This window comes from Suncus etruscus, chromosome 14 (genome assembly GCF_024139225.1).
Source record: "Suncus etruscus isolate mSunEtr1 chromosome 14, mSunEtr1.pri.cur, whole genome shotgun sequence".
In the NCBI taxonomy this organism is placed as follows: domain Eukaryota; kingdom Metazoa; phylum Chordata; class Mammalia; order Eulipotyphla; family Soricidae; genus Suncus; species Suncus etruscus.
Genome location: NC_064861.1, coordinates 58,119 through 83,814, shown reverse-complemented (window position 1 = coordinate 83,814; position 25,696 = coordinate 58,119). Strand labels below are relative to the sequence as shown.

Here is a 25,696-nt window from a genome sequence, read left to right as displayed (position 1 = left end):
ATATACATATATATATTTATATCTCCGAATTTTTAGTTAGGACAAATGAACCTTTGAGAAGCTAATTTGATAAGATTTGTGAATGTGAACATTGATATGTGCACTCAGGTCTTTTGACTTTGAGTCACTCAAGTTAAATTCATTTTAATTGTGTCAGATGAGTATTTATTACATAATTTGAAATATCTAAGAGAATTCTGAGTGCTTTGTATCAATTGAATGAAAGTTTTGTGTTCAAAGAAGCTAGTGTGTCATTGGTAAAATTACTCAAGTAAGTTACTCTATATTAGTTTCTTTTTGTTCAATTTTAGAGTCACACTGGGTGGTGCTCGGGATTTACTCCTAACTCTGCTCAAGGATCATTTTTGGTGAATTTGGAGGACCATACAGGGGTTTAGCTAGGGTCTGCCTTGCATAAAGCAAGTGTTTAACCTTGTAATACCACTTCAGTCCATCTGAGAAGTTATTTTTAATTTTGTTAGTTTATTGAAGTAATATTGGTTTACAAGACTATATAAATTTTAGGGAAAATGTTTAATAATACAATTTTTATTTTGATCATAGTGGCTTACATATTGTTGACAATAATATTTTAGGTACATGTTAACACTATCAGGGGGATTCCCATCACCGAATTGTTCTCCCTACACCTCCGTTCCCATCCTACCTCCCATATCTTCCTCTCTCACCCCCCCAGGCTGCAAGAAAACGTGGTCTCCTCTGTGCCTAACTTGCTACTTAGTGGTCTTACACCTGTTTGGTCTTGGTAGCTCCCTTATTTCCTCCTGTAACTGGGAGGCGGGACTAGATAGATAAAGTTACATGGTTTTGTTTGAAGAAGAGAAAAGTAATAAACTGGGGTAAAAATCAAATATGCAGAAAATGGGCGGTGTCCTTCTAGAGGCTCTCATCATCGGTTTGAGAGATGAAGGGGAAAAAGGTGAATCACCCCACAGTACAAAAAGAAGTGTCAAATAAAATATCCAGTGAGCACTCCAACAATAAAGGTAAGCACCACATAAAAGCCATGATCTTGAGATAAAAACATGGCAGAGCACATAAAGAAAGGAAAGAAAGGAAGAAAATAAATATATAATTATAAATGAAGACAACAACTTCAATAACTACATCAAAACAATGAAATCGACAAAAACTAGATAGATAAATTTAAAAAAGAAGAAAAATTGTGGGAACAACTTGACCTAAGAGCAGGTTATCCTACCCTACCAGCTAATGATAAGACAAAATCAGAAGACTTGTCACCCTTTGGTCTGTCCAAAAGCCAAGATTGCGATCTACAGATGACTGGCTGATAGAACCATTACCGGTCTATATGTATCCTGGGACCAATAAAAAAGCCCTAGTTTAGAGTTTGAGCTATGGCCTGCACAACAACCATGATCTCCAGTTCCAAAGGTCTGTCTGAGACAATTGCAATGGAATGGGTATTCTGGAAACATCCTAGGATCAACGCAAAGACCAAGACCACCAACCACAGAAGACGGATTAAAATGACACTGAGGGAGCAGAACTTCTAGAACCACAAAGAAAGACTTCATTATAAGTCCCACCCCTTGACTTGTGTAGATACTGAGATCTTTAGATACAGAGTCTGACTTTATAACCCAGGACGGAGCAGAAGTCTTCCAAACAGCACGAAAGCACCAAGGGGAGAGTAAATGAACCTGTACGGAGTCTATAGTTAATCCCATGACAATATACTCCAAGGGTGGAGAAACCCTGTTTTTTTCTTAGGCCAAGGGAATTCCTTTTCAAATGACCCCAATATTTACGGTGCCTGTGCAGGAGGGGGGAAAAAGCACAAAATTTTAGGGAAAAATTTTTACACTAAAGATGTGTGTTTCCACAGCACATATATCGACATTATTCTATTATCATGGAAAAGAATGTTTCAGATAAGATTTTAGTAAATGCTACCTTTTTCTTAGGAAACTTGCAATGAATTTCGGGCATTGATGAAAAATGGAAAATTGTTATGTTCCCAAGATCAAACATTTTTTCAAAGTCCTGATCAACTAACATTCATCAATAAATGTACCTCATGTAAAGTAATACTGTAAGTAAAATTTCTCCTTATTTCTGGTGTATGTATTAGCTGACATTCTGTAAATTGCTAAATGTATTTTTGTTTTTCTGTCAGGTATATTTTTCTAATTAAAAGTAGTTAGAATAATAGTGTTCAGCAGGTTGCTCTGACACCTAACATCAGATACAATAGAATGTGTCACCTACCTGAAAAGATTTTATCACTTAAATGATATTTCAAAATATTCAGAGTATAATAAGAAGACCTTATATAGAACTTTGCATCTTTCATATGACATCATTTTTTGAGGAATAGTTCCACTTTAGTCCTTACCTGTAGGAAAAAAAATTTAAAAAGTCAGATTTCCTAGGCCTGTTAAGACCTGACTCTATTCTCTAAGACACTGAGAAAAACCAGTTGGGCATTATGCCAATCTCTCAGTGGTAACAATCCAGCAGAAAGACGTAGTTGATTCTATTCAAGACTTTGAGCTGCCAGAATATTTACATGTGTAAGATTATGCTAGATGAGATGAATTCATCTAGAGTTGAATACAGCTTCTAGCTCCTTGCTCTCAAAAAAAAAAGTGTCAAAAAAGTTCTGACATATCTGCAATGCTCGTGAACATTATTTTCTTTTCTCCAAGTATAAAAAGGCTTGAATTTTTGGTTGCAAATTCACTATATTTATCACTCTTAATATGTCTTTGAACAAGGAGATTATTCTTACATTTTGACAGCCATTCAAACCTCAACACTGGTACCATGCTAATGTTAAGCTTACCCATTTAGGATAATTGTTTTATCATAAATCTTTTAAATGTCAGGATAGTGAGTGTCTGAAAATTTAATTTTACATGGTCAAAAATATTAAAATAATAAAGCTTTGATCACATGCTTTGCTTCTAGTGAAGTGATCTAAAAGATATAATTAACAGGATAGGAGAGGCTCAGAGAAAAGTGAATGACCTTGTCTTATCCCCTGTAAAGTAAAATGCAAATGAGCTAATATGTATGAAAGAATTCAAAATATCCTTAAATTGATTATTTTCTCTCGTGGGTCCTTGGAAGGTGAAACAGAAAGGAAGACTTTGTTCCAATGTAAATATGGAATTTCAAAGAGAACAGTCCATCAATCATACAGTTGGCACTCAGAGTTGTTGACTGCCTAGGTTTTAGATGTATACTAAAAATATCTATTATATAATTAAATGTAGAACTGCGTTACCATCAGCAAAACTATATTTATAATAATTTTTAGAATAATGGAAAGACGTTTGATACCTGTACTCATTGCTGGACATACCCCTGTTATTCAGATTGGGCTAAAAAGAACAATAAAAACTTTTATGATATTATTCCTAAGAGTTGGTCAAGCATAGTTTATATATACTAATTCTTTATTTCAGAGAAAGAGAAGCAAAAGGCCAGAAAAAAGCCAGACATTTAGCAAGAGACACTGACCCAGCAAAGGTGAGACTATTTAGAGTCACCTTGTCATATTTGCTATCAAGATTATGTTTGACTGTATTTAGAACTATGTACTTATTTCCTAATTACTAGGTCATACTCATTGTGGAGCCAACTACTTAGAAGGGAGGGAACAGGCTTAGTCCAGGGGTGGGCTGGTACAGCTTGTCCATAGGCCCAACCCCATGACCTAACTCTTGAAAACACTTTAGGCATTGACAGAGGTTGAGAAATGGATAAGCCAGTGTGACATCTGGCTTCCATGATCATTTGAATCTTTTCCTTGCCCTGTCTTAATCCAACAAGAGCCTTTACAGATTGTAGAACTATGTTTAAATTTGAATTCTTATTTTCTACATTACTTGAAAAACGTATGGTCCTCTAGGACTCAAATTCTTCCATCTTTAAAGTGGAATCTTGATCAATTAAGAAAATTCACTTAAAGAACCAGTTACATGTCAGCTGGCACTCAGTTCATTTTATTTATTTTCTCTTGTCTTCCTTTACTTTCTAGTGTAACATTTTTAGTAGCTGACAATTTCCCTATTTTAGCTAGAATGTTCTGTTTTAATTTATAAAATAAAATTAACTTATTATTTTATAAGTAATTTTTGCATGCAAAAATTAAGAATTCTAGATTCACTTGGGAGTAGTCTTCATCTACAATATGTCGCAGTAAGTTATTGATAAAATAGAGCTAACACCAAATATTCTAACTACTCATCACTTAGAGTCTCTTATGTAGCTTTTTATTTAGTAGTTTCTTTTGTTCTCTCTTGTTCCTGACACATAATTAAAATAATTGTCAAGCCAGGCACACCCAAATTTCTTCAACATCACTGGTCTAATCAAGCTAGTATCTTCCTTGTCAGTGTAAGGCAGGAATGTGTGAGACCTTCAGGTCTCCATTGTAAACCAAATCAATCATTTACTTTGCTTGTGTTCAACCAGTCTCACTTTTAAAACATAGTTAACTATGTTTAAACTATGCTTAACTATGTTTTAATATAGTTAGCAAGCAGTATATTTAGTTAATAGAAAATCCTTGATTTGAGCAAAAGGAATTTACTTCTATGCTCTACAAACCTGTGTGGCTCAAGTAACATAAATTTGCTTTATTTTCCACATACAACATCAGACATTCTGTAAGGCCCAATCTCATTCTCCTTTTTTCCTTCATGTAAAACTAACACATAAATAGCATAAAAATATTGTAAAATAAATAAAATTTTAAAAAGACACAAACAAAATGTATTCACACAAAGTACTCTTAACAAATCTATTTATACATTTTACTAGTCAGGTGTTTTTAAAAAGAACTTTCATGAGACTTAAACTTTAAAAGGTGCCTACTATGAAGGCAGGCTGTGATGGAGAATGGTGGCATGGGATGATCTCTGGGAAAATTGGCGGAGGAAGGTTGATATTGGTGGTGAGATTCATTTTGAAACATCCTATGTCTAAATTATTATCATATGCATAATTGGGTTAATTATAAATAACTTTTTAAATCACAAAAAAAGAAATTTAAGACATATTATTCTGATAATGTTTTATACCTGAGTTATAATTTTACCTCTAAATTTCATAGTTCATTCATATTGTGTTTCTAATCAAGAATTTATTTATAAATTAAGGTAATTAATTTTTTTATTTTTGTTTTTGTTTTTGTTTTTTTGACCCCAGCCAGTGACATTCAGGTGACACTTCGAGCTATGTGTTCAGAAATAGTTCCTGGCTTGGGGGACCTATGGGAAATCAGGGGATCGAACCTCGGTTTGTCTTAGGTTAGCACAAGCAAGGCAAATGCCCTACCACTTGCGCCACAACTCTGGCCACAAGGCAATTAAGTTTTCACTGTCTTTTAAATGCTTTTTAGTACATTTTACTTCTTTGTATACATATGAATTTAATCAATTACAATGGTTTTTTGTTCTTAATTTACTCTGCAAGAGTAAAAAAGAAAAAGAACAATTATCTTCTTTCTCTGCTTAGATTTCTCTCACCAAAATTTATCCCTGACTCTTTTTATCACCCATTGATAGTTACACCATCAATTTTCCCCTATAGTTGCATTTTTCTTGCATCATCAATTTCTTCACTAATATGGTTCTTCTGTAGACATTCTCAGAATAAAATTCTCCACCTATTCAAGAAATTTCCCCTGTAGTCATCAATTCTCTATTCTTGTTCACAATTATTCCTCATATTCTTTCATAGTATATGACTAAATGTCTATCAATATTTGATATGGTCATGAAGTTATATCTTTTGGTCACCTCCATTTTTTATTATCCTTTCCAAATCTCCATAATTTCTTATCTTTATATATTTAGTCCATATAGAAATTTTTATTTTTAATTGAATCATTCAATGAATTATAATTAATTTAAGTTGCCAATTTTTAGTATATTAGTTCATACATATGCCTGTGATTTTTAATCCTCTCTGATCAGATTATCTCATTGCTTTAATAACTAATAAAGCAGTCTCATTCCAGGTTTTCTTTTTTATCAGAATTGACTTAGTAATTAATGTGCTTTATTCATCTTAGTATAAATAAAAAGTTTGCAGAATTTGGGCCAGAGTGGTAATGTAGTGCTATGGCACTTGCCTTGCATGCGGCTGATCCAGGATGGATCTCGAAATGATCGCCCGGCAACCCATATTTCTAAGTGCACAGCCAGGAGTAACCCCTGAGTGTCACTGGGTGTGGCCCAAAAAAACAAAACAAAAAAAGTTTGCTGAATTTATGAAAAGATCAATTTGACTATAGAAAATCAACATATATTAAATTGAGTAGAATTTGCTTTTCTTAATAATAACTTGATCGATTCAAGGGCACTGAATGCCTTGTTATTAATACATATAGTCTATAGAAACTCTTAAACATACTTAATGTGTATTTTATAATTATTTATAATCTAGAAAAATTGCAGTTAAACTGTTTATTGAGTAGTATTTTTATTGTACTTCCATCTTATTTAGAAATAGTCCATTAGGGGCCGGGCGGTGGCGCTCGAGGTAAGGTGCCTGCCTTACCTGCGCTAGCCTAGGAGACGGACCGCAGTTCGATCCCCCGGCTATGGTCCCCCAAGCCAGGAGCGACTTCTGAGCGCATAGCCAGGAGTAACCCCTGAGCGTCACCGGGTGTGGCCCAAAAACCAAAAAAAAAAAAAAAAAAAAAAAAAAGAAATAGTCCATTAATATTTAGAGGTTATATTAAAATTTTTATCATCTATAAATTATGATATATTAGAAATTTTATTTTTCTTGGTAATTGACATCACCACATATATTAGGAACTTTATAATTCATCTTTTCAATCACATCATTTAAATTTATTTTAATATATTGGAATGAATGTAGTGTTTAATAGTTGATTGTTATAATAATAAACATCAAACTAGACTCATATTTATATTATGATCGTGACTTCTGAATGTACCCCCGGTCTGATTATTGGCTTTTACTGCAACTTAGGTAAGTCTGCCCTGTTTAGTAGAGCTTTATCCAGCCAAATAATGGAATTGAGATGGAACAACAAATACAACCCCTTACTGTCTTTATACAAATTATGTTTTTGCTTTTGGGCCACACCCAGTGACACTCAGGAGTTACTCCTGGTTTTGCTCAGAAATCGTTCCTGGCTTGGGGGACCATATGGGAGGCCAGGGATTGAACCCAGGTCCGTCCTTGGCCAGCCGCATGCAAGGCAAATGCCCTACCGCTGCGCTATCACGCTGACCCCATATGTGTGTGTGTGTGTGTGTGTGTGTGTGTGTATATATATATATATATATATATCTTAAGCTTAACCACTAAATATAATTCTTACTATATGTGAGTCTTTCATAACCTTTCACAATATAAGATATTTCTACTCTTAGTATTCTAAAATGCCTTTTGTGCAACTTTTAAAATAATTTCATGATTTTTCTCTTTTAAAATACTAATGTAATAAATTTTAGATAAATTTACTAATGCTGACAAAGTCATTTATGCGTAATATTCTTAACTGCAGGTACCTAATTTATATGCTATTGGATTTGAATCATTAATTTTTATTTGGAAAAATTTAAACATATGTAAATTATTATACTTTTTATTTTTAACATTTCTTATCTAATTTGGAAATCAGTGTAAACTTACATTAAGGACAAGGTGTCTGCCTTGCAAGCGCTAGCCAAGGATTGACCGAGGTTCGATCCCCTGGCGTCCCATATGGTCCCCCCAAGCCACGGGCAATTTCTGAGTGCTTAGCCAGGAATAAACCCTGAGCATCAAACGGGTGTGGCCCGAAAAACAAACAAACAAAAAACAACTTACATTAAGGAGTATCACCTTAGACTGTGGTTTAATGAGGAAGCCAACGAAACCTCTCTCCCTAAAGCAACTATTTAAAAAAGTCTTTTAATCCTCTGGATTTTCACCTGAGTCTATGTAATGAAAAAATAACTCATAAAATTCTTGGACATAATTTGTATATAGACAGTAAGGCGTGGTATTTGTTGTGGTTTCATCTCACCTCCATTATTTGGTTGGATAAAATCTCTTCTAAACAGGGCATACTTACCTAATTTGGAGTAAAAGCCAATAATCAGACAGGGAGATTCATTCAGAAGTCATGATCATTATCAAGAATAAAGAGGATGACTTGAGGTTGTAACAAGGTTAGGGCAGTCATATTTCTGGCTTACTACATGTCTTAATACATGGTCTTAATACATAGTCTTAATGATGGTCTTAATACATGGCAGGAGAAGCTGAAGAGAAACTAGACAATTTACAAAGTCCCACATAACCACATTATTGTATTTAAACAAGTAGACACACAACAAAATCAAAGGGTAAAGTAAATGTTATGGGTAAACATGAGATGAGTTTCCTCCCTGATACACACAGTTCCATTTTTAGAGCTCAGAAGACTTACTGCCTTGAGGTATTTGAGCATAAAATGTGTTAAATCATTGGCTGACTGCTAAGCAATACAGTTGCAAGAAGAGAAATCTAGAATTCCAAGTTTAAAAACTTAAAAACTATAAATATTTAATCAAGCATAACAACAGTTTCACACAAAGATTTAGTCAACGCAAAATAAGAAAAATGAAATAAAAGTCATGTTTAATGCAGTCATAATCCTGAGTAGGTATAAAATATTATGTAAAGGAATGGAGAAAAGTAACTTACAAAGGTTAATGTACTTGCCTTGTATGTAACCCAACCCGATTTAATTTCCAACCAAGATTATAGAAGATAAAATGATTTGTATATATTATCCATACTCAAGGGAAAAGGAGGAGTTTGTCAAATGAAAAATGTCTGTCTCTAACATGTTAGAAGTGGTAAAGATACAAAATAGTCATTTAAAAAGTTTTCAAGCACTAAAAATTCTGTATTTGAAAAACGATAGTAAAGTATGAGAGCAATAAATATATATTTTCTTAAGTGAGGAAATAGCAATATTTATTACAACTGAAAACTCTGAATTTGAGAAATACAGTAACTTGAACTTTTCAGTAAAGGACTGGAAGGCAGTACAAAGTTTAGGGTGAAGACCTAGGATATGTTCCAGCTTGCTTTGACTACCTGCAGAGTATTGCTGGGGGGAGCCCTGAAGGCCCTGAACCACCAGAATGGTTCATACATTCCCAGCACTCCAGGGAGAGAGCATCACAGCATCCTTGCATAAAACTGCTGATCTGTTTGATCAAGAATCACTTGTGAAGCCTCCTGGCCTACTGAGACCTATTCTAGTATCCTCCTCTTCTCACAAATAGAAAAGTTTAGTAGAAAGTCTAAAAATAAGTGTTACAGCTTTTATTAGAATTTGTCCAGCAGACCTTCTGGTCTCCACCGGAAGGCCAAAAAAAAAAAAAAAAAAGAAAGAAAGTCTAAAATAAACCCTGAGATTACATAAAGCCCAATAATAGTAAATTTTGTGTTAAATCTATAAAAACTAACAATGGTGGTTCACAGAAATAGTACAATGAGTGGAGAACATGCTTTTCATGCAACTAAACTAGGTTTTATCTCCATCATGCGATACAATCCCAGAGTCTGCATGATTCCTCAGCCTGGAGCCAGGAGTACTCTCCGAATACTGTGAGGTGTGGCCCAAAAACAAACAAAATAAAATTGTTTATAAATTATAGAGAAATTATTAATTAAAATTAAATAGAGAAACCTTGAGTTAACAAGTATGTTAATACATGGGAATTCTAGAAGACAAATTTATTTGTAGTAACTTTAATTCACAGTAGAGATTTTCCAAAGTAAAAAGTATAAGAGAATAGAAAAAAACAAATAGAAATTCAGTAAGTATGGACATAGCCATATTATTTGTTTATTAGATGTCAATTTCAAACATCCCAATCAAAAGACAGATTGCCACATAATAAAAAATCTTTGAACTATTGTAGATTCTACTTAGATTCAAAGATACAGAAAGAACCCTTTACATTTTTTAAAGTTTCTTTTTTTTTTTTTTTGTCCCCCAATTCACAATACATACCCGGCAAGGGGCCTGTGTTGAGGTGTATATGGGGTACCTTTACTGTACCTCCTCTTTCTATACAGCCAGTGTAAAGAACACAGCCTGTGGTAAGATTTGGGAGGCCTTATCTTATCTTTTATTTATTTTATTTTTTTTTTCTTCAGAGCAAACTAAAGTTGTTTTTTTTTGTTTGTTTTTTTAAAGTAAGAATTCTTTTAAAGGACAAAATTGATTAACATAATGAGGTAAACTAATATAACATAATATAGTGACATAACATAACATATAATATAATTGATATAATAATAATACATGTAAGTCAAAGAAAATTTCTGATTAAAAACACAATTTTTTTTTCATAATGGCTTACATATCTTTCACTGTAGTATTTTGGGTACATATTCACATTGAATCAGGGGAATACCCATCACCTAATATGTCCTCTTCTCAATCAAAAATCAAATATGCTGAAAATAGGCAGAGTCCTGTCTAGAGGCTTCCAACCTCAGTTTGAGAGAGGATGTGAAAAAAAGTAATTAAAATACCACACCCTACAGTATTCAGGGGTTACTCCTGGTTCTGTGCTCAGGAATCACTCATGGCTGGCTAGAGGGACCAAATAGAAGGCCTGAGATCGAATCCGAGTCAGCCTCATAGAAGCCAAGCACCCTGCTCTCTATGCTATCATTCTGACCTTAAAGATACAAAGTCTTAAAATGACACTGAGATAATATGCTGAATATATTATAAAAGAGAAAAATAATCCCTATTTATATGAAAAATTAAGACATATATTATTAGACATATGGCAATTTAAGAATTATCAATTTAGCAAAATATAAGACAATAAATAATAACTACCTTATATCAACTAATCATATATATCATATGACATATGATATATGATATCATATAACCATATATATCAACTAAGAAACAATTAAAACCTATGAAAAATAAAAATTGCTGGGGCCAGAGCTATGGTGCAAGGGGTAAGGCATCTGCCATGCCTGCACTATCATAGGACAAACCACGGTTCCATCCCCAGCGTCCCACATAGTCCCTCAAGCCAGGAGCAATTTCTAAGTGCATAGCCAGGAGTAACCCCTGAGTGTCACCCGGTGTGGCCCAAAAACAAAAACAAAAACAAAAAAAAAAAAGAAAAAGAAAAATTGCAAGTCAATTCTATAATAAGCATATGTCCCAAAATTTAATAAGTAATGTTTTAAGAAGATGAGGGGCCAGAGATAATATACCAGGTTAGGCATTTGCTTAAAACTTTAGCTAACCCTCATTGAAACCTCATGTGTTTCCTCATGCACCACATGTGTTACCCAAATCCTGCCAGAAAAGGCCCTGAACACAAAGCCAGGAGTAAGCCCTGAGCATAGCCTATGTGGCTCCAAAACCAAAATTAAAAATAAAGAGAAAACAAAATAAAACAAAACAAGAAACAAGTAACAAACAGTTCAGATTTAAATACTTTTAAAAACTGTAGACAACTTATAAAATATCAAAGATATTTTCATACATGCCACTCTAATCAAAATATAGAGATGATTATAAAAGGTAAATTATTTTCTATTTTTAATTAATTTTTTTATTTAAGCACCATGGTTACAGAGTTGTTCATAATACAACATTTTTACAGATAAATTGTTCATGATTGCGTTATAGTCATCAATAAAGTACATTCCTTTCAATAAACAGAACATTCTTCAAGATATAAACACCTATTAAATTTAAATCATACAAAAGATTCAAATCAGATAATGAATGTTATCTAGTGAAGTAATAAACATAAAAACAATTTAAGACTTATGAGATTCAAATAAAATAGTGTACAGAATTGTAAATGTCTAAGAGGTAGGCTAGAGTGGTGCCACAGCGGTAGGGTGATTGCGATTGCCTTGCACGAGGCTGACACAGGAAGGACGCGGGTTCGATCCTGGCATCCTATGTAGTCCACGTAGCCAGGAGTGATTTCTCAGGAGTAACCCCTGAGAGATACTGGGTGTGGCCCCCCCAAAAAAAAGTCTTAAGAGGCAAAAATTTCTTAAGTTTATTATTTAAAATTATCTCAAGAAATTTGGAAAATATGAGCAACCAAGCAGAGGAAATATACTAAATATTACTAAATACACTATATATCAGATATCTAAAAATACAAATGGGGCTGGAGTGATAGTATAGTGTGTAGGGTTGGTTGGTAGGCTGTTTGTCTTCCACATGGCCAATCTGGGTTATATCTACAGAACCATATGCTGACCCCTGAACAACACCAGGATTAATTCCTTAATGCAGAGCCAAGGGTAAGTAAGTCTTGTACATCCCTAGGTATAATCCAAAAACAAAATCAGAAAAAAAAATTGTGAAAGCAGACAGGCTGGGGCTCGAGTGAGTGAGGCTTCAATGGGCACTGTTCAATGTACTATGTACAGTGGATACTGCCTGCCTATTATGCAGTCGACCCAGGTTCAATCCCCAGAATTCCATATGATCCCCTGAACACTGCTGATGTGACCCAAAACATACCCTTCCAAAAGCAGATGACATATAGATAAATTGAACAAGAAAACAATAACAAAACTAGGAATAAATCACATGATACCAATATGAACCCTAAAAAATTTACAGATAAAATTCAATCTCCTGCACCAAGTTTAAAAAAAAGAAGGGGCCGGAGAGATAGCAAGGAGGTAAGGCGTTTGCCTTTCATGCAGAAGGTCATCAGTTTGAATCCCAGCGTCCCATATGGTTCCCCGTGCCTGCCAGGAGCAATTTCTGAGCATGAAGCCAGGAGTAACCCCTGAGCACTGCCGGGTGTGACCCAAAAACCACACACACAAAAAAAAAAAAAAAAAGAAGAAAAGAAAAGAAAATGAAAAACCATAGAAAGAAGTTACTGAAAAGTAATAAAACACAAAACAAACAAAAACAAAGGACAAAAATAAAGGAGGGTGAGATAAAAGTATAAATGAAGGGGCGGAGTTATAGCATAGCTGGTAGGCTTTTGCATTGCATGCGGCTAATCCGGGTTCCAACTCAGGCAAATGGCATCCCATATGAAACCCTGAGACTGCCAGGAGCAATGCCTGAGCATCATCAGATGTGGCACTAAGAAAATAAATAAATAAAAACTGAGTAAGAATATTAAATCTTAAAAAAATATTCCAGATTCACGCTTGCTTTTTTGGACACTGTTCTCCTTTGAACACATTTCTATCTTTGCTTGCTTGCTTTTCCACAGTCCTCTTCCTCTTTTTCCCTCTCTCCTTTCCTCCATCTTCCTCCCTCCCTCCCTTTCTCTTCCTCCCTTTCCTGCCATCTCTCTCTCCCCACTTACGTTTTTGACTTAAATTTCGCTGGTATTCCATATGATCCTCAAGCCTCAAGGAGTAAATTCTGAGCATAAAGCCAGTAGTAACACCTGGAAGTCACCAGGTGTGGCCCCAATACAAAAAAACAGAAAAACAATATGACCTTAGGTTATGACCCTTAAATATGACGCTCAGCTAAGAAAGGATAAACTAGGCACTGTCTTATGGAATATTGTTTAATTGATTAAAAGTAATTTGAATTAAAGTAAAACAACTGTAATTAATTTCAAGAATATCTATACATATCAAGTTTTAAGTTTTCCCAATTAAAATTATTAGAATTAAATAATATACTTATAAAGTCTCAGCAGACATGATCAACAGACTAAATTGTATTTCTACATACTAATAATGAATAATGAGAAAATTAATTTACTAATTACATTCACAATACAATAAAAACAATTTGTACTAGAGGTACAAATCACCCTTGCGTGTGAATCATCCAGTTGGATTCATAGCTACTTAGCACCAGAGGAGTCAGTGATATTTGGGTTCAGAATCAGGTGCCCTAAGCAGCATAGGATGTGCTCCAGAATGAATCAATCAATAAATTTAAATAAATAAATGAACCAGAATCAGGCACACACTAAGTACTTTTAAATTGCAAAGACAGAAAATAAAAATATTAAAATCATGGAGAAAACAGAATGTTTACATGTTCCAAAATATTGGAATAACACTTAGGAAGAACATCTTTTATCTTAGTCTTTGACAAAGACTCAAAGAAAGGTCTTAGAGTCTTTAACTTTCAACACAACACAAATACACATGTATATTACAATATGTACACTGGCTTTTACAAATTTGGTCAGTTTCATGTTTTTAGATTATTAAGTTAAACTATAAATTGAATATATTAAAATAAAATTAAAAGCCAGGTCTGTCTGGCCCCTGTGAATCTTTATATGAATATTGTTCTCAGTAATTTCAAATGGGTTCAAAATAAGTATTTAAATTTCCTGCACAGTATGAATAAAGATGAACTTAATTTATGTAATAAAACATACCATAGATATGAGAGATGAGCCTCAAAACCATTAGGCAAAGTGAAGGAATCCATAGTAAAATGATAAAATATTTATTATTCCATGAATCAGAGAGCAAGTTTTTTAAGTTAGGAGTTTAGTAGTTATCTAAGACTAGAGCTGAGTTCTGGGAGTAATTAAGAAAAATAAACATTAATAATATATTAAGTGGGCTAGAGTGATGTGGAGCCAGTAGAGTACATGCCTTGCATACAGCTGACCCAGGTTTGATTCCTGGCACTCCATAGGCCCTCCGAGGCTTGCCAGGAGAGTTCTTTGAGTGCAGAACCAGAAATAAGTCCTGTGCACCACCAAGTGTGATCCCATAACAAAATTTATCCGGATGATGGGAGGATTAGGAAAGTTTTGCCACTTCATAAATCTAAAAATCATTAAATTGCATGATTTAAAATTTAAAATCTAAAAACCATTAAATTTAATGAATTTTATGGCATGTGTATGAAGCCTATTTTTTCTCCTTTTATTTTTCCTTAATTCTACAAAGTTTTCTTCTTTACTTTATTGAATGTTTTCTTATTCATATTTAATTCCTTTTTGAAACTTCACAATTTTATTTTATTTTGTATTTATTCATTGCTTTATTAAAGCACCATGGTTACAATATTATTCACTGTTGGGTTTCACTCATATAATGTACACTATCCTTCACCCATGCACCCTTCCCACCAATGTCTCCCATTTCCCTCCCATTCTCTCTCCTGTCTGTCTCTAGGGCAGACAATTTGCTACTCTCTCCCCTATGCTCTCACTCTCCCCTTCTCTCTCTTTCATCTCATTTTGACACTGTGTTTTACATTATTTTTAATGGAGGAGTGGTGCCTTGCATATTGCTTTTAGCACCAAGTTCTTGTTCAGAGTCATCACTTTCAACTCATATTTTCCTAGAAGATCCTTCTGTATTCTAACTCTTTGTGGTGAGTTTCCTACTCTGGGATGAATCTCCTGACTCATCTCTATTATCTCTGGTTATTAAATACCATATCTCTTCTTTTTCTATATATCACAAATTTGTGAGATTATTCTATGTCTATCCCTTTTCCTCTAGCTAATTTAACTCCGCATAATGATCTTCATTTTGTATACACTATGTGTAAACAAATTTCATGACTTAATTTTTCTCCTAACAGCTGCATAGTATTCTATTGTGTAGATATACCACAGTATCTTTAGCCACTCATCTTTTGTCAGGCACCTAGGTTGTTTCCAGATTTTGGCTATTGTGAATAATTCTGTGATAAACATAGGAGTGCAGAGGTCATTTTGTATTTTTTTGTGTTCTTGGGATATAATTGATTTAGCAGTATTGCTGGAACTTATGGAAGCTCAATTTATAGCGTTTTGAGGAATGTTCATATTGTTTTCCAAAATGAATGGATCAATATGCATTCCCACCAGTCTCCTTCTCACCACTCTATCTAACATAGTACTGGAAGTACTTGCCATAGCAATTAGACAAGAAAAAAGGACATCAAGGGCATCCACATAGAAAAGGAAGAGTGAAGATTTTAACATTTTAAATTAGTTTCCATTAAAATTAAGTTTCTTTCTTTAGCTATTCTTCACTATTTTATTTATTACCCTGATGAACATTTCTTTATGATTTTTTAGTTTCAAAAATAATTTCACAACAAATCTATGAAGGTTAAAGTGTAAAACAAAGTATTTTATTTGCAGCTATTGTGACATGATTAGCACAATAAACTAGCATTTATCTTATCATAATGACAAATTACAAAGAAACAAGAAAAGAAAAAAGTCAAGATTTTCTATCTTGACAATTCTTTTTAATCATAAATCAGTGAATTATATAAAGCTTCATTATATGGAGTTTCATGACCTGATTTTCTTGTTCACAAATTAATTGCATATTTTAATTTGTAGCTATCCCACTTTTACTCTTTATTTTTTAGTTTATTGTAATAAAGTATTTCCATAGCTAAACTTCTACATTTTCCTCCTTTGCAATTATAGCTTCTCTTTTCTTTCCTTCTGTACATAGCAAGCCTTCTCAAAACAATGTTATTGTCTTAATGAAATGTTTTCTTATGCATTCAAACAATTCTACTTCAGTATTTCATTTTGCTATATATATTTTCAGTTGTTTTAGTATTCATATATAAAAATGCTTTACTGTGAGATTTCATGGTGTTTTTTTAATTACACAACTAGATTAAAGTAGATAAAGTACAATTAAAGTTCAAGGGTAAAATTAAGTATGGTCTTCTAGTGAGTGCAAAAGTGACCAAAAGGATCAAACCCAGACCTGAAAGTTCTGGAATTATAATTACCCACACCGGTTAGTTGCCACTCCAACAGCGCAGGAGTCTACCTGTCAGCTCGCAGAACTAGTCACACTTAGGGAAAGAGTTTCTTTGTAGGTAAATGTCCAGCCCTTGAGGTTTGGAGGAGTAGGAGGAGGGGGAGGAATAGAAAATGACACACCTGTTCTCATCACCTCCCAGCTGGGCTTTCCTTCTGCCCTGCCATCACCTCGACAACACCCATGTCCTGGTATGCTACTATTGATTTTGTTGGTACAGTGGACAGCAGTGAGAATGCCAAGCACCAAAGTCTGATATGTATTGTTATGTATCTGTGTGTTTTTGAGAGAAATTATTTTTAGAGAAAAATAGAAACTCTTCTGCACTTTTCTTAAATTCCTTTAAGGACTTTCTGCCTTTTCAGTAACACATTACAGTTTCTTTCTGGAATAAAGTTTCCCTTATATCTCTAATGGCCAACTCCCTATTCTGATCTCACCTCTACAGTTACTTTTATAGAGAAATCTTTTTTATACTAGATTAAATAGCCACTATTGCATTCCAGTTTATTTTTCATAGTGCTTTTTATAATTTCAATTTATTGTATTGCTTATATACATAAGTAAGCAAATTCTTCAGTCTATTTCTTTTTGCTATTAGAATGTCACAGTTTAGTTTAATAATTAGAACCTAGTATGGTGTCATAAACAACTGTGTGAATGAAACATCTGTATAACATTTAACTTATTTTCACTATAGTTTTATTATTCCAAAAAGCATATGACATGAATATGGTCTACAGCTTGTAGCATTTTTACTATTTTAATTTATTTTTCTTTGAACTGTCTCAAGGGAGTTCCCCAATACAATTTTTTGATTTATAAATACTTCATAGATTTGTACTTATCCTACTTTTTTCTTTAGTTTGCATAAAAATTAGATCACAGATATATATTATTAGTGTTCCATTTCTATAATTAAATGATTTTTCCTATTACAATAACTTCAATTTTTTATTTTGTAGTGTGCCAAGAAAAAGTATCTTCTAGTTTTATTCTTAAATTTTAGGATAAATTCAATCCTCTGTATTATATATGAGTATATATACTCATATATATAAAGGTCTCTATATAATATGTAATATATAATATATCAACTAATTTCCAAAAATGAGATGTCAAATAATGTTTTAATCATTTATAGTATCACAAATTCACAATGTGTATATAGTATGAATACCCATTTACAGATAAGAAGAGCATAATTTGAAGATGTGAATTCACATCATAGGGTTGTATTCAACCCTATTCTTCGAACACAACTTTCCTACTGCAGATTTTCTACCTATATGGGTATTAGTATATTTCAAATGATTAGTGCGATGATTTGTAATTTTGCCAATATCCCCAAAAACTGTTTAGTTTCAACTTGAATGTCAATAGGAAAAAAGTCTACAACTAAAACCAATGGAAGTTTATGTTTTTATATTATGTTTTAGGCCCATCTCATAACACTGTGTGTCTATTAATACACTTAAATATCTAGTATTCTTAAAGGTTAGTAATATTACAATTTTGCAAATGGGCACACTAAAAAACAGAGGGGTTAAATAATTTCCAAAATCACATAGCAACTAAGTGATAAATTAAGACTTTTATACCCAGCCATTTTTCTCTTAATCACAATCCTATTTATAACAATTGCAAGTTTTGGGCCCGGAGAGATAGCACAGCGGTATTTGCCTTGCAAGCAGCCGATCCAGGACTAAAGGTGGTTGGTTCAAATCCCGGTGTCCTATATGGTCCCCCGTGCCTGCCAGGAGCTATTTCTGAGCAGACAGCCAGGAGTAACCCCTGAACGCTGCCGGTGTGGCCCAAAAACCAAAAAAACAAACAAACAAACAAACAAAAAAAAAACAATTGCAAGTTTACTGTGATTTATATAGTTTATGAAAAGATTTTTTTACCCATATCTACCAAATCTATCTCATCAACACTGTTGAGAAAATGGTAGTTTAATAAACAACTAGTATGACTGTTTTGTATTAAAGGTTTTCCCTAGTTTACTCATGCATAGAACAAGTGACTAAAATCATGTTTAAATTCCTGCTTCTAAAATCTAAATATATTTCTAATTATAGTTATATCTTTAAAATAAATATATTTCTTAAATAATATTTTATTGTATATTATTTTATTAGTATACTGTGCCCTTATAATGTTTCACTTCTTAAGTAATTTAAATGGTTTATTTCATTGCTTAACTTTGATGTTCCTTGAAACTTTTCCTTGCAGTTGAATTGTGATGATTTCCAGAAAGGAGAAAAAGATAAGGATTATTTCTGTGCCTTTGATAATGCAGCTGTTTGTGGCACAAATGGGAAAACATACAGTAACAGATGTGTACTCTGTGCTGAGAATCTGTGAGTATTCTCTGAAACGTGCTTCCTCCATAAGACTCTTTAGAATGACATGGATTCTGTATATGAGACAATTTTACTATAGTTTTTAAGATAACAATCCATTAAGTAGAGACAGTCATTCATGAACTTTCCTAACCACTTCTCTTAAGTAAAAAATATATATCTAGAGACCAGAGCAGTAGCGCAACCAATAGGGCATTTGCCTTGCATGTGCCTAATCTGGGATGGAAGGTGGTCTGATGCCCCAGTGTCCCATATAATCTCCAATGCCAGGAGCGATTTCTGAGCACATAGCCAGGAGTAACCTCTGAACGTCACCAGATGTGGTCCAAACCCCCAAAATATATCTAGTAAAGCTTTATAATTCTGCAAGGAATTCCTTGATGTTATTTTTATTAGATGTATGAATGTTTTTCACTATAAAAGCATGATTCCCTCAACACAAAAATGCATCAGATCCACACAGACACTTGCATACATATTTGTATATTGCCATCTATTTAGCTTCTACTTTATATTTAGAAGTAGATCTTTTTTCACAAAGAATTAATAATCAAATAATAGTATGATTAACATTTATATGTTAGAATAGGTAATTGAAACTTTTAATATTGAACATCTTCCCATCTACTCAATCTTTGTCACATAGTTAGATATTTCTCTGTCCTATATTTTGTCACCATGAGTTCCTTCTCCACCCTCAGTTGAAGGTTTGGTTATCAATTGTCCTCAACCAACAAGATGATAGACCTGTTTTTCAGGTTCTAGCTTGTGACTTCAATCCTAAATTCTACTCTTCAGTTTTTTAGAAACTGAGAAAATCAACCAGTTTTTCTCAGCCAATTTTTGAGAAAGTTTGTAGTAATCTGATGAAATACATTCAAATTATGCCTTTATTCTTCACAAGAAGAAAAAAATAGACATAGGAAATTAAGATTTTTCTATTAGATGTTTATTCTGTAATAGTGATAGGAAAACATTGCATACTTACTTTATATTGTTGCTTAATTGGGAGAGTCCTGTGATTGATTCCTTAAATCTAGTTCAGAGGTACTATCTTTCCCCTAATCTGGTTCATACTTTTTTAACTTTAACTTATTTTTGTTTGTGGGGTCATACTAGCTTTTCTCATGCTTACTCCTATCTCTGTGCTCAGGGTTCACTCATGGTGGGGCACCATACGAGTGCAGAGATCAAACCCAAGTCATCTTAAGCAAAAAATGAGAAAGCCACCATATCATCTCTCTAGCCTTTAGCCTACAAATTGTAACAATAGGAGTCAATTTGCTGGTGCCTTTTAGCACTGCTTACTAGGAAATTTTATAATAATACTGAAATTTAATATTAATAGTTTACCTCCATTAAGTAATTTTGATATAATAAACTCATCTTTATTTTAGCTACTTGTTTTTATTGTTATAGTTATATAGACACTATAACAGAAAACTTCCTTATCTTTATAGAAAGTAGAAAATGTATCTTACATTTATTTATTTATTTTTATTATTTATTTATTATTATATTATTTATTTGTATCTATCTTCAAATATAGTAAAAATTCTTCTTAAATTAAAATTTCATAGACATTTACTCACCTACATAAAAATAAAATATTATCCAGCATAATTAAAATAAATAAAAGTATAATACAATGCTAAATACTATGAATTTGAATTTGCTTACTTGCAACACCAACATAGACAATGAATCCCTTGGAAGACACCTAATATCTAGTAACAAGCCTTACCACCTTTCACTTTCATGATATATATTTTCTCTGGAAAAGGGCTGACATTTTTTTTAAGAATGAGTCCGAATCATATTGTTCTTTGATTCTATTTCTTTGTGTCAAGTTATAAACACAGACTGATTAGAAAATAAAAATGAAAATAGAGGTCAGAGAGATAGTGCAGTAGGCAAGATTCAATCCCTGACACCACATGTGCTCCCCCAAACCCCACCTGGAGTTATTCCTGAGCACTGAAGAGTGTGGCCCAAAAACAAACCAAGAAAAAAAATGAATACAATGTGATAATTGTTTTCAGGAACAAAGGAGAATCACTGTAAAGGTAAGTTACCTTTGAATGAGAAATCAGTGTTAAAAAAATCAAATGAGAAATCCATGTTATTGAACTGCTATATCTCTCCCTTTCAATTCTAGTAAAACCGGGTCTCAAGTTGACATAAAAAGTGAAGGGAAATGTGAGAGCAGTGACCCAGAACAGGTGAGAATGAAAATCACACTGGTGCAAACACTGGGAGAAAGAGAAAGAAGACTTTTATCTGTAACCTTTAGTTCAGGGAGGAGAATCTGGGAGGAAGTAATATTTGCTGTACTTGAATTGGGAAAATCCTTCTTTGGATTAAAGAGAATAGTAAGTGAAATTCAAGCAGATTATTTTGATAATTAGACAGTCTAGCTTTATTATTTCTATGAAAAATAATAAAGAGAATATTAAAATTATTGTATGTGTAATAGAAAGATACCAAACCTGAGTTGAAACTCCAGCACATTGTCAGGTGACCTTGGGTAAAATAATTAACTACATGGTGCTAGTCTTTCCACAGTAAAGAGTAAGACTTGAGAAATTTAAACCAGCTTATTTTTATGATAAAATGCTTTGGACCTATATGGTAGGGGAAACGAGTGTTTTATACATAGCACACTCAACTTTTTCTAGGTGAGTGATTTTCCTAAATTCAGTATCCTTGTTATGTATGTTCCTAGAACGTTCACCTGAAGTTATCAATATATAGAATTTTTTTAGTGATTTGCCATTACATTTACTTATTTTTATTGATTTTATTAAAATATGGTGTATAACAGCATAAAATATTTTAGTTACAATGGCACTGTTTCATCTACCTTGAGATCAATTATTTTTCCACTACCCCAAGTTACTTATCCCTCCCTTCTACTTAATAGCCCGTTTTCAGTTCTGAAACATGACATGCTGCAAGATAAAAACCTGATTGTATTTTAAATGTCTCTTCATTTGAAGATTTTGAGCAAGCTGAGGGCATTCTGACATGGAATAGGTTATCAGTAATAAACAAGTGAGTAAATAGGTTAAGGACTTCTAGACTGAACCACTAACTATAGTTAGTACACTAGATATTGTTTTCGTGACTATTTCTGCTCTCGGGAGCCTAAAACAGGGAAACGGTATAATTTCTGGTATGATATATGAAAGCAGTGTTATAAGCATTTCAAAAAAAATAACTCTAAATTCCTTTCCCTGTCTTTCAGGATATGTGTAGTGCTTTTCGACCATACGTAAAAAATGGAATACTAGGATGCACAAGGGAGCATGATCCAGTTCTTGGTCCTGATGGGAGAACCCATGGAAATAAGTGTGCAATGTGTGCTGAGTTATTGTAAGTACAATTATATATAGTGGGCTTAGGAGGAGGATAAACTTGATTCTTATAAATTCTTTTTTCAGGAAGCATGCAATTGCTTGTCTTTATAATATGAAATATTCTTTGTTCCCAGAGGCTCTAATTTTTTCCTAACTCGCAGAATCAATTAAAGTTTCTTAAATGCAGATATGTTATTAAATTCCAGATTATAATTCTAATTACTTAATAATACACAATATTTTAAAATTTTTAATTGCACTTTCACATGGAAGAATCTAGTTCAGTCATTGGACATGTAATTTTTAGGTAAACAGACAACATGAAATTTTCATTTAAATTCATAATAATTTTATGTTTCTTAATAACTATTAGTTTGAAAGGCAGAACTTTATAAAAGGACAAAATATTGGGTAAATTTTTCTCTGTGTATCACAGCTCTGATCACTGAAATCCAGATATTATTAATATCTAAAAATTATTTATATTCTGACTCTTAAACAATGTAAAAGAGGCTGGAGTGGGTAAGGTGCTTGCTTTGTGTCCCTTCGATTTTGGTTCTATTCTTGGCATCACATATGGTCCTCTGAGCACTGCTGGGTGTAGCATTCAAATAAACAAAAACAGCAATGAATAGGCTCATGAGTCTGTATGCTAGCATTTTGTAAAGTTATCTGTAACATGGAATTTTAGAAATCCAGATAGAGATTTAATTAATCAATTAACTTCACACCTGCCTATGAAAATTCTAATGCACTACTAAATTAATTCAAGAACATCTTGCCAGGTTTTCAAAATAGTGTTTCTAACTAATCTCCGAAGAGAAACTCCATCCAACTTCTAATTTCTTATCTAAAACATATTCAAATTTGAGTATTCATGCCTGTACAGTTATTTTATGCACTACTTTAAACATTTGTTACCTCCCTAATTCCTAGAACTAAGGTGTTTCTCCTTTCTGGATGATACTGAAATTGGTTAATTGGCATTAAAGCACTTAAACGTTCAATGTGGCTTTTATTAATGAAAGTGCTTTCATGTGAAGGCAAACAAATACCTTACAAAGTATGAAAAGCTATTTAGAATCTGATGACATACCCAAAAATACAAGGTTTTTGGTTTCACTCTGCTCTCTGCATTGTTTTAAAGTTCTTGTTTCTGCAAGTTAAAGGGAATTTTCCTGACAGTTTTGTCAGTCAAGAAGTCACACCCATTTGGTCTTACAGAACAAAGCTTCTAATTGACTGTCAGTGAGTCAGTTTCATGTCCTTCCATATTCTTGGTTTGTACTTTCAAAACAGAGAAATGTTTGTCTCCTATAGGTAAATAAGTTTAACATTCGCCAGCATAAGAGATGAAAGTTCACAGAACTGAAACATAGAACTGAATACTGAAATTGTGATCTGACCATAAACTTACCAACTATTTTCTAATCTTAATAGTTTAAAAGAAGCTAAAGAAAACAACAAGAAAGAAAATGAAACCAGAAGTCAGAGAAATGTTGAAAAGGTAAATTACTCACTAGCTCAATTTAGCTCTTATGATCATAAGATCAGAGTTAAAAATCAACATTGAGCTTTTGAGGTTATAGTAGTTATTAAATTTCTCCCCTTAATTAAAAATCTCCCAACTTCACTAACATTAATATTAGTGGATTCAAATTTAAAATAGCACTTGTCATTTAAAGGTAAAGTTTGTGTGTTCTCTTCTTGCTTAAAAAATGAGGGAAAATAAAAGAGTTTATACATATTATATTCTGCTTAATTCTCATCAGACTTGCCCTGGCCTTGACATTAACTCATTTTTCTTTGAATAAATTATTTAAAAATACAACATAATAATTTAGACAGAAATTATCTGAGAGCATCCAACTCTTAAACAATCCTAACTGGTACATGATATGTTTAATTCCATTAACACATATTGAATCTATTAATTTTTTTCATTATGGTTTTATTGGAATACATACATTTAAATAGATCCAGCTTCTGTTTAATTGAAAACGTCAAACAAGAGTCCGAAGTAAAAGTGTAATTAGTAGGTACATTGCTTGCTGTGCATGTAGTCAACCCAAATTCAATCCCCAGCACCATGAGTCTTGCCATAACTAATCCTCGATAGCAGAACCAGGAGTAAACCTTGAGCACCACCAGGCACAATCCCTCATTTCAAAAAAAAGTAAAATGTTAAATATACTTAAATGTTTTAAAATATCTTTAAATTAAGTTTTTTAATCTTTTTAATGATGTAATTTCGCATCCAGTATAAAAATCAATCCTTTTGTTAAAGAGGCATTACTGCCAAGATATTCTAAATTACAAACAATTAAATCTTAGTCTCAGTGCAAGTAATTGTAATTATTTTGCTAAATGACTAACCTTTTGCTAAGAAGTCAGAGCATTGAGTTTTAACTTTAGTTTTGTGAAGTTCTGGGTGTGGAAAATAGCATGTCATTCTCTTTAATTTTCTTAGCAGCAAAATAAGGATTGGAAAATTTTTTTGAATTTATTAAAACTTAGCCTCCTAGTGAAATGGTTTTTCTTCCAATATATGAACTTTGAACAAAGTATATGTCATGTTTATAGATTAAGTAGGACACATTTTTTAGTGGAAGACACAGGTATACTTTTTGTTTAGCTATGAGCTATACTTCCATTTCATAGTTGTATTTCATAAAGAAAATTTCTACCCAAAATAAAATGTTTAAAATTTAAATTTAAAGCACTATGAGATAGTCAGCATTACTATAATTTTTAATTGATGAAAAATAGTTTTGTGGTAGCTGTTAAGTTTCAGTCTGAAATGCTGATACTTGTATATATTGTATTAATGTCACCATTTAAATTTAAAGGTTAATTCTATATTTCACTGTGCAGTTGGCTCCTTTTATTCAAAGTGCAGATGTTCCTTTATGATTAGGCATACCTGAAACTTCTAGGATGCTATAATTAAATGTTATTACCATTAAAAGTATTAAAAGTAAAATATTATTAAAACAAAACAGGTCATCTTGTGACATTTTCTTTTCGCAATAAACAGAGTTCTTTCCCCTTGTCTTTCATCAGTTCTTTTCTCCTGTAGCTGGGATAATTGTTTTTGTGGGATTATTGACCTGGTTATGTTGAATAGGAGGACTGACTTAAGCGTGATGGCTCAATGTCTAATTAATAATTAGGCTATCAGTGGATTGCCCACAAGACTATTTCATCAGA

General features: G+C 33.0%; 1 protein-coding gene and 2 non-coding genes across 3 annotated transcripts in view; 2 read left to right on the top strand and 1 right to left on the bottom strand.

Annotated features, from left to right (window-relative positions):
- Positions 1 to 25,696, top strand: part of SPINK5 (serine peptidase inhibitor Kazal type 5) — a gene marked incomplete at its 3' end in the record, with an annotated part of 87,200 nt that overhangs the window by 6,371 nt on the left and 55,133 nt on the right. Inside the window, 6 exon segments of the mRNA XM_049786525.1 lie at positions 1,950 to 2,077; positions 3,456 to 3,519; positions 18,997 to 19,124; positions 21,286 to 21,349; positions 22,375 to 22,502; positions 23,927 to 23,993. Coding sequence (XP_049642482.1) covers positions 1,950 to 2,077; positions 3,456 to 3,519; positions 18,997 to 19,124; positions 21,286 to 21,349; positions 22,375 to 22,502; positions 23,927 to 23,993 — 579 coding nt within the window.
- LOC126029297 (U7 small nuclear RNA) lies at positions 9,323 to 9,385 on the top strand. The gene has a single exon (XR_007502919.1). It is a non-coding gene; the product is annotated as a U7 small nuclear RNA (small nuclear RNA).
- On the bottom strand, positions 10,004 to 10,136 carry LOC126028761 (small nucleolar RNA SNORA51). Its single transcript, XR_007502476.1, has one exon. It is a non-coding gene; the product is annotated as a small nucleolar RNA SNORA51 (small nucleolar RNA).